We start from the raw sequence: 15,351 nt of genomic DNA, 5'->3' as shown, positions 1-15,351 counted from the left end.
CACCACCGAAGCCATCCAATGAAATACCCCGCACACACTTGCACGAAGCCATCCGAGTGTCCTCCGGAGAAGTGTCCTCCCTCCCACTTGGCGACACCGGACCGGACCACTTGGAGGGCGGACCGGACGCGGGGTGGCGCCGGGCGCCCGTCCGCGCCGTCTGCCTCCCGCAGGGCCTCGTCCCCATTGTCCGGCATTGATTTCCAGCGGCGGATGCGGCCGGCGCGAGCCTGGCGCCCAGCTGCCGCCGACAAAAAGCTCTAATCATCGCCGCGAGCGCGTCAGGCGGCGTCCAATCGGCCCCCGGAGGCCGAGGCTGGCCCTCCGCCGGTCAGCCGAGCGTGGCTCGATTGCGACTCGCGCCGCCAATTCTATGGTAATGCGGCGCCGGCGCCGAAACGGCCCGCGCAGAGGCGGGGGCGGAGTTTGGGTCCGGTCGCTCCTTGTGACGCGCGGGTGGCGCGCTTTAAGGTTCGGGGCGGCCGCCAGCGACCCAAGACGCGGAAGTCGTGGATGACGACTGTGCGCTGAGTTTGGCAGCCCGGCTCGGCAGGGGGGAGCGCGCCGCAAAACTCAGATAATGCCGACGGTTTCGGACGTAATCAGAAGTCCTGGCTTTGGGACTGAGAATGGATGTTTTCGGAGAGAGCCGGAATTACGCCGAGGTAGGGGACTATGTAGGTCAGTTGCTGAGTGACGGGAGAACATGACGGATGGCGAGGAACTGCACCACGATGGAGCCCTAGATTGCTGCTGCCGAAACCAGCGTGTTTGGCTAGCTAACAAAAATTCAGCATCCATCGTCCGAATAGCAGCCAAGTCGGAATGACCAGTGTCCCAGTACTTGAGCGAGCACGCCTCGGCAGTAAAAGACCTATGCCGCTTTCGCAAAGCGAACAACATCACGTGGAAGCACTCATGCCGGCCCCAAACATAATACACAGTGCAGACAGCAGGAGCGCGCTCGATGGAAAGTCTCAGTCATCACCTGCAGCTAAGCTCTAAGTTTAGTGCGGTGGTAATTACCTCTGACCCGGCGCCGTCAGACAGACAGTAAGACTCATGGTTAAATAACACCCAACGAACCGCTTCAGCCGCACCGAAATAGAAACGGGAGGAAAATGCACTCAGTCTGTCTCAGAGCTGGCAGGAGTGCTCAAGCGGAAGCGACAACGTAAGTCTAAAGAGGTTAAATGCAGCAGCGAGAAGAACAAAAGAAAATCCGGTTCGTCTGAGAAACCAGCGTGTTAGGTGACTACTGCATTGTCGGATCTCAGTGGCTGTCATTGTTCGGATTAAAATGACGGCTGCTGCATAAAAAGTAATTCGCTTGATGGAAGCAAAACGCACGTCAGAAAAGAAAGCCAACAACCAGAGAGCATGCCTTCATACGCGAATGGAAAAAATCGTTGCCAAAATGTAACTTGTTAAGTGTATTTGCAAAGAATATTACGTACACAGATAAAACAGCAGTTATTTCTCGTAGAAAAACAAGGATAATGAAGATATGGATGCGTTGATATTTCGGCGGCACGCCTTTATCGAAGCGAATAGCAGAAGTAGATTCAAATTGCCTACCGATGATCCTACTCTACTAACTCCTGCATGTACATGTATTTTTCTCGTATTCAAATTCGTATTTAGATATGTACCGTGTCGTAGAAATAGCTGCCAATTACTACTTATTTATTGCTCTGAATGTTGGTGATCTGTAAAAACCTTATAAAAATAAAAATTTCCATTCTCTTGGATTTTCTTCTAGGAATATGACTATTACTTCTATCTTATCTATGTTGGCAAAATGGGTTATTGGGAAATAGTCACGCCGCGTCTGACCACCTCGCTACCCTGTGACACCATGTGCACCCAACATGTATAAAAATATAACACGCTTATGCGAGGACTTTAAATCTCTTACAAAGAACTATAATATAGATGCTAGGGAGGCATTTAAAACAAACCACAAATGTAGAATCGTTTGGAAAAATGTCTGCACGCTGCAAAATTTGGTGAGTAAAAAGGCGTCGTATGCATATTTACATCTCAAAGAGAAGCTGACAGAGCGAAATAGAGGGGGGAGGGGGGGGGGGGCTGGAAACGGCACTAAAACAGTTTGATTTGCTAGGGGTTCCTAGGCCAATGAGTCCAATAGCGCTCAATGTACACATCAGCGTGCGTCTTAGTCCGGCTTGATATTTTCTTTGCTAAATGCAACGGAAAACTCGACCCTTAAAACGGCACGTAAAAAATATCGACCAAGCAAGTTCTCGTGCTCGGAACAAAGTTTCGGACACCACCAACAGCCGCCGTCAGCCTGCAGCTGGCACCGCACCGGACGGGGGCGGCCGGCGACCGCCTCTACAGCGCCCACCCGTCACTGGCGGCACACAGTGACCGATGCGCCGCTTTGGCACAATCCCGCCGTCTAATTGGCGCCGTCGTGCCGGCCGCCCGCTGTCCTGCGGCAGTTAGCGCGCGCGCGGCCGCGTCCCGCCGCCGCCGGCGGCCGTTTAATCGCCGGCGGCCATCTGCTCTTTGACCCGGCGGCAGGCGCGGCGTCGCGCCGCTCCGCCGCCAGCGCGACGCGGCGCGTGACGGTGTAGCTGCGCTGCGCCGCAATACATCACGGCGGCCGCCAATGCACGCCGACGATGACGGATCTGCGTTATTGTTGCGTCGCCGTCTGCTGGGTCGCACGGGGCAGGGCCGCATTGTCTTGTATCGGTAATTGCACACTCTCCGCTAATGCGTGTGGTTATTGGGAATGCGGAGCAATGGTGGGGAAATGGGGAGACCGCGAGCAGAATGGGGCCAGCGTGAGACTGCGCAGAGGCGCACGCGCCGTTAAAGGACAGGCCCCGGTTTTCTCGGTTATCCCGAGAAGCAGGCTTCTCTTCTGATGGTTTTCTGGTCATCGTCGTCGTCTGGTTCCGGAAAATTTGCAAGACAATTACCCGCATGCGCGAAGTGAGAGCCTCGCGCAGGGGTTTCGGAAAAATATCAGTGAAATATGAAAGTTCATTTTCAGTGCCCTAAAGAATGCAAAGGTCAGCTAACCCGTCAGAAATGCTCGCTAATATGTAACTTATCCCTTCAACTTTATAGCTTTCCTATCTTCTGCACCGTCCAGTGTCCGTGGAGGAGAAAGAGAAAAATGAAAAGGCCCGAAGAGAGCTATGAGCCAACCAAAGCAGCACGCTATGGGCGGACACCCTCAAAAGTGAGGCAGGGAAGAAAGCAATATCCAGAAGCATGAGCCAGTCCAAAGACCTCCAGACACCGGGGTAGTGGAGCCTGGACTCGGCTAGTGAGGCCGTGTGGACGATGAAATGAACTTTCAGGAGAAGAGAGGCGCTCTCCGGGCAGCAATAAGACCTTTAGGGGCTGGAACTAACTGAGGCTGAGACTGGAACCGTCACATAATGACATCAAAAGACTTGATTGAGGATGTTGAGACGTTGAGGCCAGCAACAGACATTGAGGCTCTTAAGAAAGTATATGAAACGCAAACATGTGAGGCAAACGTATTCATGTTATATAGCTTACTTTACGTTCGAAGAATATAGTGGCATCATTACAGAGTTCCAATGCACTGATTATTCATTTAAGCAATTTTTAGAACAATGAGCTCAAAGGGCATTTTAAGAAGGCGCCCATACTAATCGAGACTCTCGACACCACGCCGAATTGAGGCACTTTTCGGAAAAGCGTAGCTCAGTAGAGAGGATATTCCCCTGACGTCGCGACGAGTGGCAGGCTGGATTCAAATTGGGCGTCGACCAACAATTCCGTCGTTCGCCACGGGAATTTGTGTGAGATATATAAAGCCTGTTTTATGATATCTTTGAATGCGTTGATCAATGCCCCGAGTTAGGTATAATTACCAAGGTCATTCGTATCCACTGTGGAATTCTCAAGCCCTGCTATCGAACAAGAAAACAGTGAACGCGATCACATCTTCAAACCAAGCAAGTGTCGACGTTGTTGCCAAGTGTTCTTTTGACCCTTTCTTACCATTTGCAGTCAAGCTACGATTCTCACAATTTACGGAAGTTGTGTTATAAAACCGCACTCTTCTAGGCGATATGCAATGAATGTATACAAAAATGGTGTTTAATGAGAGCGCCCCACGCCCCTTCCGGTTGCTAAAAACATGATAAAGAGTTGCACGCCACCGCGGCCATAGCAGCGACCCACTGGGTCCCTTAGCACGCGCTCTCAAAGGCTATTGCGGTCCATTTCACCAAACGACCTGATTGGGCTGCTTTAGGATTAGGTAAAACCACGTGTGGGAATACCAAAGGCAAATCGTATTATGTGAACAAGCCGTGATAATCTGGACCACAGCTTCAACGCACACGATGTCAACACGATATTTTCCAACCGGTCGACGAAATTTGCTACCCCGCGGAGTTAGCCCATTAGTAAAACATGAGCCATAAACAGCTCCACAGTGGATGGCGGCCAGAAATCGCACCAACCAGTGCAAGCTTTTGCGACGTTACCGACCAATAACTTACCCAGCCTCGTAAGTTAACAGCCTCTGTCTTCCCTGACCCCAATTCGCCCTTCACCGCGCAGGACACGCCCATTCCCAGGCGTGACAGCGACGGCGCCGGCCGCGGGCGCTCCCGCGCGCCGCCGCACGCACCGCCGTCGTCGCCGGGCGCGGATCAACGCAGGCAGCCGGGGAGGGCCGTCAGCTGTTGTTTGCTCAGTGTCGGCGCATCGCCGCTCAGCGCGTGCCGACGACAGGGTCCGTGGCGAGTGAGACCGGCCAGCCCCGCCGCGTCCGCCCCCACGCCGGCGGTCCGAGGAGGACGCCACCGGCGGCGGGCGGCGGGGAGGGGGCGCGCACGCGGCGTGGACAGACCGGTCGCCCGGACTCCGCCGCGGCGAGGGCGCGGCGGTGAAGGCGGAGAATTCCTTGAGCGACAGTCGGCGACGTCGGCCCGTCGTACTCCATCTCCGCAGTCGCCGCGTCGCGACGGCGTCGACGACCGCGTCGGCGCCGACGCGGTCGACCGAGACGCGGCCAACTTCTGAGGCTGAGTCCGGACGTGTTCCGGCGTCCCGCTTGGACGCGCCCGCTGGCGTCGGTGAGCGGAGCTTCCGTCAAAACAGCTCACAGCCTCGCCCGTCAAAAGCGTCGAGAGACGCGCCAGGCTGAAAGCCCACAGCGATGACAGGTGGAGGCAGCTCTGACCGCCACACCGCCAGACTCCCAACCTCCTGACGTCAGGCTTGAACCGCTGAGCTGCGCTCCAGGCTCGGGCAATTACCGTGGGCAGTTGTAAACGGCGGGACGAAAATAAACCTTGCAACGCAGCATCCGGCGCTTGGATTTTAGCACGCGTGCGGAAGTGAACGCCGGACTGTGGCGGCCGGACACGCAGGGATGAACTCGCTTGTAACGAGAGGCTGTGGTGAGGGCAGCTCTGGCTGTTATAGACCCATGTTACTGAGCTTGTTTTCAGTAAGCCCAAGGAAGAAAATGATAGCACAGACATGGACAATTTTTTCAAAACAACGCCGCGACCCGCTGTGATGATCTGTGATGCATTCATTATACGCATAGTTGGACCTCGGTGCTGTGGGTGAAGTCTTAAGGGTTGCAGTTTTGGCCGCACTTGGGATAAGGAAAACGCATGAACTGCTGGAACCCTGGCCATCAGGGTATCGCCTATGCTATACCGAGTGGGCGCATGCAGCACATCGTAACCATGTGCATGGTTACGACATAAGGGTGCTAGCGAAAGCATCGGTTTGATTTCTGTCGGGTGCAACTCTCACAGACCTCGGCGTCACCAGTGTTGCGACGTTAGTGACCTTAGCAGCTACTTGCGTCGATACAAGCCCAGTAATTAAAAGTTCTGCAGGGCTCAAAGGTCATCCGTTTCTATCCAGGTACTGATTACAGGGCGTGGCATGCTGCCGGGCTTTAGACGATGGGTCCCACATTGCACTTGTATGCTCTATGTCTGTGCACTGGCTCGCTTTGAAAAACGGTCCGCTCACCTGAGGCTTTTCGACACAAGATTTAGAACGCAGACGTTTTGACATAACAGATTCGGATATGTGATGCAGGCACCTGGAATATCCCAGCGCGGTGTCTCAAGTCTGATTACAAAATACATCGGCGCATTTGAAACTTAAAGCTGCGTTCATTGTCGCACTCTGGCACCAAGGTGGGCTGTCACTTCAATGAGAACGTCCCGGCCGGCAGTTCAAAGCGAAGAGTCATCTGTTTGCGTTGCTAATCAGCGAGTCGTAAATCAGACGGTTATCCCTTGACAGGCGCACAGGCATGGTGGCTCATGTCGCTAGGGCGTGAACATGTTGAGCGTGCTGCAGATAACAGACGTCAAGGATACATATGGCGGGTACACATGGTCGAGCGAAGCGCTCGGCTTACTGCGGAGAAGTGACCCATGAGCTCCATTCATACTAGCATGTATTCGGCTGGCACGTAATGTGGCCCTGCCGCATCCCAGAGGCATCTAATGCTGAGATATACGGAAAATGGCATAAGCAACAGAGGGGGGGGGGGACAACACTTATTTGCCTATAAGGCTTATCAAAAACGTCAGTACATATTTCTATAGGGGCTTAATTGTTTCGTCATCGTACATCGACCCGTGATTTTGCGTGTTTGCGTGTTTGCGTGTTTGTGTGTTTGGGCCCCTGGGACCATATGGTGCTGAAATAAAAAATACGCTTCCGAAGCCGAAGGGGAAATTCATAACCATTTTGATATATCTGATGACAACCCATGAGCTTCCTACCGCTCATCCTATTCTTCGCGCATTTTAGCTTTGGTACCAAATAAGGTTCCTGTGGAATAACGCTTGCGCAAAATGGGCAATTATCTGACGCAATATTTTGGATGCACGTATTTTGGGGCAAGCCACACTCTAGATTCATTTAGCGTGATTGGTTCGCATCTTGAGATTATGCGCCCAAGTAGTGTCGCCAGAAGAATTCAGCAGTCAAAAAGCCTACTGCTCATATTTACAGCCCAAGTGGTCTGAAAGCAAGCCATTTTCTCTGGTGGCCGTTGAGCCCCTGAATTGGATGAGCGACTCACGCGTCGTGTTTTGTTCCATGCTACCGCGTAGAGCGCAGACATGAACTTTGATGACATGGAGGACACGGACTCCGCGGTACGGCCGACGCGCAACTGCCGCGGCCCTCATAACGCAACAATACCGTGGCGGGTGCAAAGTGAGCCGTAGTGCCTTCAGCGCAAACCACTTGACGCGCAGGTCGTATAGCATTCCTTGCGACAAACTCAACGGACGAAAAGCTTCTACCTCTCCTTCACGTGATATGGCACGAAGGTCGCGATATTTCCGTCTAGATATTGAGCCGACCACTGAAGTGATTTATGGGCTTGCTTTTGGATTGGCAGCTATCTCATAGCTTGTAGCATCAAGCAATCTTAAATCCACACCATGAGCTACTTCCCCATCACGTCCAACGTTTGGGGCCGGGTGAGCCGGCACGCTTTTGAAATATCTGATTTTGCTGTGCAACACTATAAGGCTAGTATTTAATTTGAGCCCAGAACTGGAGAGAAATGCCCGGTGCTGAGGGACTGCTGTGCCTGCCTCCCCCTCTCCCCTCCGCCCGGTTCCTGCACCCTCGCTGAGGCTCGGATTTTTGAAATACCTTTGATTAAGGCCCCACATGCGGCTAACCCTATCGTCAAGCCGTGGTTTGCATCAATAGGTTAATAACCAGTCATTGCAGGCCTCAACAAACCACCCAAATCACAAGCCACATGACTGACCGGTTTGTCGGCCAGCGTCCTTCCCGCACAGGGTCGGGTCTCCGTGACCTGACCTGACCTACCTTGTCGGCCAGCACCCTGTTGAGTTGCTGGGTGAGCGTGCTGATCTGCCCAAGCAGCGCCTGCTCGCGGGTGCCAAAGTTCCGGGCCATGTCGGCCAGACTCTGCTCTAGGATGGCGATCTGCTGCTGCTGCGCCTGCACGTAGTTCTGCAGCAGCACTGTGCAGTCGTGCAGCGTCGGGTCACGCTCGTACACCACCGGCAGTCCCGCCGGAGGCGAGGGCACGCGGCGCGGCTCGGCGCCGCCCGACGCCGCCATGTCGCCGACACTGCTGTCGGCCCACTGTCGACCGGGTCACGGGCCAGGCGCCCGCTCGGTCGAAGCACGCTGGTGACTCGGGGAGTCGCGTCAGACCTGGGCCTCTCCAAGCCAGCTGATCCTTCCCTCAGGCCCCAACTCCACCGTCAAACTCTGCACACGCACTATTCGCTTTAGTCCGGCACTATTAATCGCTTACAAGTTGCGCTGGTCCACCAGTCGAGCACCCCGGGCTTGCGTCACTTATGGGGCCATCGCGCGACCCCGCACTGGTCCGATCGCGCGCGGTCGCGGTCTCTAGATCCTCAACTGCCGGTCCAGGTGTCGCTCGGTCGCGGTCTCCAGATCCCCAACTGCCGGTCCAAGTGTTTACAAATTCGGTCGCACGTGCAAAAACTGCCGCTCGCGCGCTGCAGGTAAGCCGACCGACCTTTCCGGCTCTATTTTAGAAAGATTGGCAAAATATTTGCCGCCTAGGTAAACACAGCGCTCGCGGCGCCAAACAATAATAGGCTCGGATGACTGGGACGCGCCGTGGCATTCCGTGCCAGCGCCGCCCGGCGATCACGACGCACACGCACTCACGCCGTGTCCGCAGCGTCGCCGCCGACGCGCTTCACTCGGCTCCGCTCCGGGGCGTCCAGGCGACGGGCGTGCCGCCGCGCGTCCGACCCGGCTCGTGCACTCTGCCCAGCGCCGCTCGCGTCGCCTCCGCGCCCCCTCGACCGACACCGACGCGCCCTCCCGCGCCGGAAGCTGCCGTCGGACTGCTGCCGGGCCGCGCGGCGTCGGGAGCGTCGCCCCCCCCCCCCCCCCTCCGCCGACCCCGCCCGGGGCTAATCACACGGGACCGCCGGCCGCGATGTCTCGCTGCGCGATCGGTGGCGGCTGTTGTGCAACTCCCACGGCTAGACGTCGGCAGCTGCAGGGCCGGTGAGGCCGCGACAGCCGCGGAGTCAAGCAGAAGCAATCAGCGGTCTTTGTCGGATTGCAGCATCAGCTTCCGAGAACCGGACAGTGTGCTTACCGTCGAGAGGCGTGCACAACGCGGCCTGCTGCGGCTTGTCCGTGGTAGATCCAGATAAAGCACCGGCTTAAACCAGCGCACTTTGCTTAGTTTGCTCTGTGAGTTAAGAGGGCGCCTTAGGATAACACGATAGGTCAACAGTTCCGCACGCCAATATCAGTTCTCACAGCATTGCCGTACAGGACTTATCGTTCGTGTGCCAGTTAACTTCGTGGCAGGCTAATAGCAGATATTTTCAGCTATTGCGCACATCTTACGCACGTAGCGTTAAGTATTTCGCGATGCATTCAGGTGCTGACAGAATCTTTGTTGCTCTCGAACGCAAAATGGGCGTAGAAAGGGAAACAAGCAGCCGTGAAAGCGAGGTGAAGCACCGGCTCATACAGTCCAGGGGTTCTAAAGTGGCTTGTGAGACGTGTCATATGAAAAAGGTTGTGAGCCGTTCCTTTGATCTTTGATGGGAGTGGTTGCCATGTTTTCCATACTAGGTTCACCGGCTTGTTTTGTCTCATCGGGTATTCTAAAGCAAACCGCCAGCAGAACAGGCCAGACCTTTTCCGGGCTCGAAGGAAACGATTCTGGCGAAAGTCAAGACAATTCCAGCGACATGCTGGCGCATGCTAAATTAGTTGGCACTGGGTGCGCACGTCTGCATTTCGTGAAAAAGAGGACACAGGGGTGAAAAAGCTGCCCTTTCTGTTACCGTCGAAATTTGGAACCATCTAAACTGTCAAATCCTTCAGAAACTGTTGCAATGTATCTTTTAATGTAATAAACCACAAAAATATAGACAAATTAAATGCAAGGTGGCATACCCATCTAACGGTTTCGTTTGGGGAGTTCGCTTGCATTAAAGTGTCATTTGCTGGCCATCAAACACTGAACGATTGTTGAGAATGACGTAATAAAATTATCAGATAAAGGCATGCTTAACATAACCAGCCTAAAGGCGTGTAAATTCCTAGTCAGTTGGGAGAAGGCCTCCTGACTTGGGATGAGTTTCCTAATTTTAGTTACCGTTTTTATCCATTAGTTTTCCTTTATCACAATTTGGGGGCAGCAAAAAAAAACATTTTGAGAAACTACACCTATACTCTCAATTGTGAAAAGAAAATACGTCAAATCAGGGGAGAAACTGTTATAAGTGTATTTTGGAGACAGGCACAGACAGTTTTCTTCCTGCACCACCCTCCCCTTCCTTCCCTCACCCCAAAATAATTTTGCAAAACTGCAAACCTGTAGCCCTACATCTACCGATAGCATGGTAAATGTAGCATGGTAAATAAGCACCTGAAGTAATTACACTTTGGGTTTTGTGACGTCATGGTGCAATCAGCTGGCAGCGTTGGAGACCTTAACTAACTTCGCATAATCGCTTTCGGTGCAGAACTCGCACTTCCGAACATGATTCCATTTGTTTAGAGCAGAACTCATGTACTGGTGCCAACAACATTTTTGGACACGTGTAGCATCTTCGGTTGGTTTTATATGCAATATGAGAACAACTTAAAGCGTTTTGTCTCACGCTTGTCCACCGATCAATACGCCAAGTTTGAGGTGCAACAAGCAATGTGAGAGGTTTACACCAGCGATGTTCGGCCTCTTACCTCAAAGCCGTTGTTCCTCTCGGCAGCAGGAAGCCCTGGATAGATCCTTGGCATGTATCACTCCAACGACCTCCGTTTACATCTGAATATACGGCACAGGTATCCACAAACAACAATCCTCCTAGATCGGCGGGGCTTTTTAACGTCATTACCCTTAAAAATGTCGATTAGCTGAGTTCTTCTAGCCAGTCAGCTTCTCACATCATGAACACAACCAACAGCGGCCCACAGCCTTGCGCTGAACCCAACTTATTTTCGCGTGGCGAGCACTCGAGCCATCTGTCGATGTTGTGGGCAGCCATAATTCTTACGACTAGCAACAAGCCAAGTTATTTCGCATTTTGTACTGTTAAGTATGTGCAGTGAATCCTTGGATGAAAATCTGTGAGGAGCACTGATCTGAGTGGGATTGGAAAATCACTATCACCACTGACCTATGATGTCAGCACAGGTGTAGTATAGTTTGTAGTATGTTCTGTCACCTGCTAGAATATATTTGATAAAATATATCTTATGGCTCAACTTGCTCATACAGAGAAACGCCAGGGCTTCGACATGTGCTCTACACATGCTCACGCTGCGAGCGTCAGCGAGTACAGACCAATACTGACCTTCGAGTTTCATCTAGCTGAGATAATCTGTTGTAATATGGTCTGATCTGTTGAAATTTATTTTCATTTTCGCAATTTTGTCACCGATTGGCTCTCAAAAGTGTCAGTTTTTCACCGATCATATCCTACCAATCACTAGCTTTTTTACGCCTGAGGGGACATCTCAAACATGCCGTCGACAGCCCGTTTCTGGTCTGGAACCAGAATTTTTCCATACTCCGGGCGATCCTGTTTGCATTCTTTTCCACGTAAAATGATCATTGGTGAACATTTCCCACCGCCCATTATCAACAGGACTAGTAAGTTGTCAGCGATACCGGTCCTAAATACCGTTATAGTTTGTTGCTTAAATGCTATACTGCCAGCTAACTTGCCTGCTGCGTGATTTCTGCTGTGCAAAGTAATGCAATGCAGTACGAACGTTTTTGTGCGGGTTCGACAAGTGGCGTAACAGTAAGGGTAGTTTTAGGTTCATTCGCATAGGAAGTGTCGGTCTGAGGCTAACGGCATCAAGTAGTTATCGCCATTCATTGCCCGCAAACTTTGCAAACATGCATGCAAACTTCTGATGTCATAAGGGTATCATCGCAAGTTGTATGTCCACGGCATTTCAAACAGTCGTGAAACTTTGCCTGCTTAATCTGAAGCGTTTTTATGAGTCCCTCAAAGTTCTTGCTTGGAAAAAGCGAAAATTATACGCAACTAGCTGTTATGCCCCGGCCCTGCCTCGGCTATGAAAAAAGTTAAGCTTCAACTAGACTATCTGAGATAGTTGCTAGTTTTATGATCAAAAATTGGTGGAGCCTGTGTCGCGGCTATTTGTGCATGTGCTTATATTTATTATTTCGGCACGCTATCAATCAAAATTATTGAAGCCACCGGTTACAGATTTACTGACGCAAAACAGCTGATGATGCCGCCATTGAAATTGAAAAAAAACCTGCTCAAGCGGTAGCACACGGTGTGCGGAAAAGCACACCAGCCTCAGATTACCCCCTACAAGTCTCTGACACGAAACAGGTCGCGCCGTCCAACTGAATCTTTGACCAACTAACCAGTTTGTGGTGCCACGCGCCCTTTCCAGGTACAGCACTACGGCCTGTTACCCGGCTTGGGCACTCCCAGCGGCGCATCGAGCGCTGAACAGCTGAGGTCTTACACCACGCATTATGGCGATTGGCGAGTGCAGGCTAGATACTGGTGTGCGGTGCGATACTGCTGCAGGTGCATTCCCGCGTCAAGGAATCTCATGGTTGTAGTGTTGTGTTGCCCACCATGGCATAGCGTGCAAGACCCGATCATGCTGGGAGGTAGGTGTTTTCCTACGTGATATTAGATATAAAGGCCACTGTTTCCCCCTTTTATTAGCGACTGTCTGGCTTTTCAAAAACTGCACATTTATGCCATCAGTATGCTGTACCAGTGGCAACAAGACCACATCGAAACATCACTTCTGCAAACTGGTTGGCAAAGAGATAAAGATCGTCGTCACAAGTTTTGTTTCAAGGCATTGCAGGAATATCATGTGTTCTACACAATGACTTGACGCGCCACGCCACACACTTTGTCTGTGGAAAAAGCGCGGTGCTGGCTCAACGCATCTACGGCAACCAGGTGGTACATCATATCATACTGGCAGATCTCGCTGGCCTTTTGTGACGTGTATCACTCGAAGCCTTTATTATGCATTTCTTGTCAGGGAGAGAATCAACTCTCGCTGTTTTTCCGCAATGCGCTGTCATCCTTAGTTTGGAAGTGGCACACGACTCGCATTCAATTTCCTATCCGTCCACGACTTGTAAAACAACCAATCTCGGAGAAGTCAAGTTATGGTATTCAAGGAGCAGTTGTATAACGAATTAGTGAAGTTATTATACTTGAATTGTTTGCTGGTGTTGTGAAGTTGGCCTTGGGTCTGAGTTTAATCTTGTTACTGATTGAGTTTCTTTAGCAATGGTTAACTTCTACACCACGGCTGCCCTGTAACCCAGCCTGTATTTCAGAAACTACAACCGAACCCTGTTCGCCGTTTCCCCCTCGAGGTGTACCCAGTAGAGGGCCACATCGTGGCATTAGGAGCCCTTTGAGCCGAGGGGCTCTCCTTCATCGCCATTAGGGGCCCTGGTTTTGGGTCCGGGAATCTGTTAAATCCTCGGACCCCATTTCAATTTCTCGGGACGTGTTTTATTTTTTAGATGCCTTTTTGGCGCCTTAAGTAGATCCTTTACCACAGCCAAAGATTACTTGAACCTTTGGTCCTATACCTGGCATCTACCAATATCAGGTGGAGCCGAAAGCTCCACACCTTTCCCAGCGCCTCTTTTCCTCCAGCCCATTTTTGGCCCCAGGGAGCGTTTACCTTTCCTTTATCTGGCCCTTGTCTCCATCCCTCCTCGTCCAGCATCAGGTCCCCCCAGCGCCTTGTCTTCTCCTCCCCCCCCCCCCCCCACCCGCTTTCCAAATCACTTCTCTAGAGAGGCTGTCTGTTATAATATTCTTCACTGACTTAAATCTGGCGACTGCTTTCCTCCTGATCTTTGGGCCCATCTGCATGAAACCAGGACAGCGCCATGGACGGCGCATTCCACTTCAGCTTCCTGGTGCAGGTGGTGCGGGTTTTCACTTACACCGACGGGCTCGGCGCAGCCATGCTCCAGATCCTGACGCAGGTAAATCGCATGGTGAAAGGCAGTGAAGCCCATCGCATTGCCCGCTTCTAGAGGTACCTGTCCTCCCATGGTCTTGCTCAGCCATTTCCAGAGCACATTATTCAACTTGTCGCGGAACTTTTCTATCTTTTTTCCGGACGGTTTTGATGTTTACCGAGGTTTGAACTTAGCATTAGCTATATGCCAATGCACCAGAATTAGGGATGCTAGGTCAGACCAGAGCTAGGAGTCAAAGCAGTCTGTTAGGTGCTTGGAAATCTGTTGTTGGGAAATTTTGCCCTGATTTTTTTCATTAAAGCCTTTTTCTGTAGAAGTATGCATCTCTCCTGATAGCATCTATATTGGCGAGTCCCTGACATGGCGGGAACTCTCCCTGCACCAAGAAGATCTGTCAGCTTGCTGCAAATATGTCTGGCCTTCGGCTTATGCCCTCTGGAAGTCAATGACAATTCGTTTATTAGCAACTTAAAACTCGGACCTAATACTGGCCACAAAAGTCAAGCAAACGACCCGAGTGTAATAAACTTGCGAAGAAACCGGACCATGAACACGGCTTCAAAACATCGAACTTCTCAGTATAACTATTAGCTGCTTGATAACGTCGTTTACAAACACCTCATCGAATCAATCAACATTGGCTCAATAATAAAAGCTGGTTTACTGAAGAAAGACATCCCACCTCAAGCCCGTGCAATATGAAGGTCGATGATTTTCAGCGAAGTGACTCAAAATGTCGGCACATCACGAGTGCACGGTCTTTCTTGCCTTTATCAACTTCAAACTCCTGTCAAAGCGTTGGTCGCTCCATTCACTTCGACGGCATTCTGGTAACCCTTCCAGTAACCAGCCTTTACCTACTCTGTCCTTTCATGTTTTCACATGTCTGTTGTTGTTCGAGTTCAGTTTCACTTTAACGCGTACGTACCTCTGTCGGTGTACAAGATGCATATTCCGCATCCTATCTACGGAAGATACATCATGTGCTTTTGTCTCTTTTGTCTATTGGAGCGTCTTACTAGATGTTTTATGTGAATCCCACAAGTTCTTAGTGTTTTGCTAAGCTGTGTTTTACATGGACTTGAAGTAGGACGTCATTATTCCGTTAATCGGCCTATTATAGATCCAGTATTTCAACAATATATGTAATCCTCAACATCTGAAATGCAAAAAGCCGTGGCCTAATTTTGGGGAGGAGGCAGGTTTATGGGAAGGTGAGGGTAACATTATCGGTTGAGCGTCCTCCCACACATACACAGACGGATTTTAAAAAGTGAAACCCTTGCCCGTATTCACCGCACCATGCTGCGAACGGATAGAGGGTCGGT

At 51.6% G+C, this 15,351-nt stretch overlaps 1 protein-coding gene across 1 annotated transcript in view; it reads right to left on the bottom strand.

Annotated features, from left to right (window-relative positions):
• Positions 1-8,750, bottom strand: part of LOC119091337 (PDZ domain-containing RING finger protein 4-like) — an 89,796-nt gene extending 81,046 nt beyond the window's left edge. The window contains 1 exon segment of the mRNA XM_037214065.1: positions 7,855-8,750. Coding sequence (XP_037069960.1) covers positions 7,855-8,112 — 258 coding nt within the window. The 5' untranslated portion in view covers positions 8,113-8,750.
• Positions 8,751-15,351: the final 6,601 nt, after the last annotated feature.

Source organism: Pollicipes pollicipes, unplaced genomic scaffold (genome assembly GCF_011947565.3).
Source record: "Pollicipes pollicipes isolate AB1234 unplaced genomic scaffold, Ppol_2.1 Scaffold_3447;HRSCAF=4054_pilon_pilon_pilon, whole genome shotgun sequence".
Classification (NCBI taxonomy): Eukaryota; Metazoa; Arthropoda; class Thecostraca; order Pollicipedomorpha; family Pollicipedidae; genus Pollicipes; species Pollicipes pollicipes.
Note: the sequence above shows the minus strand (reverse complement) of the source record. Positions and strands in the feature narration are given on the sequence as shown.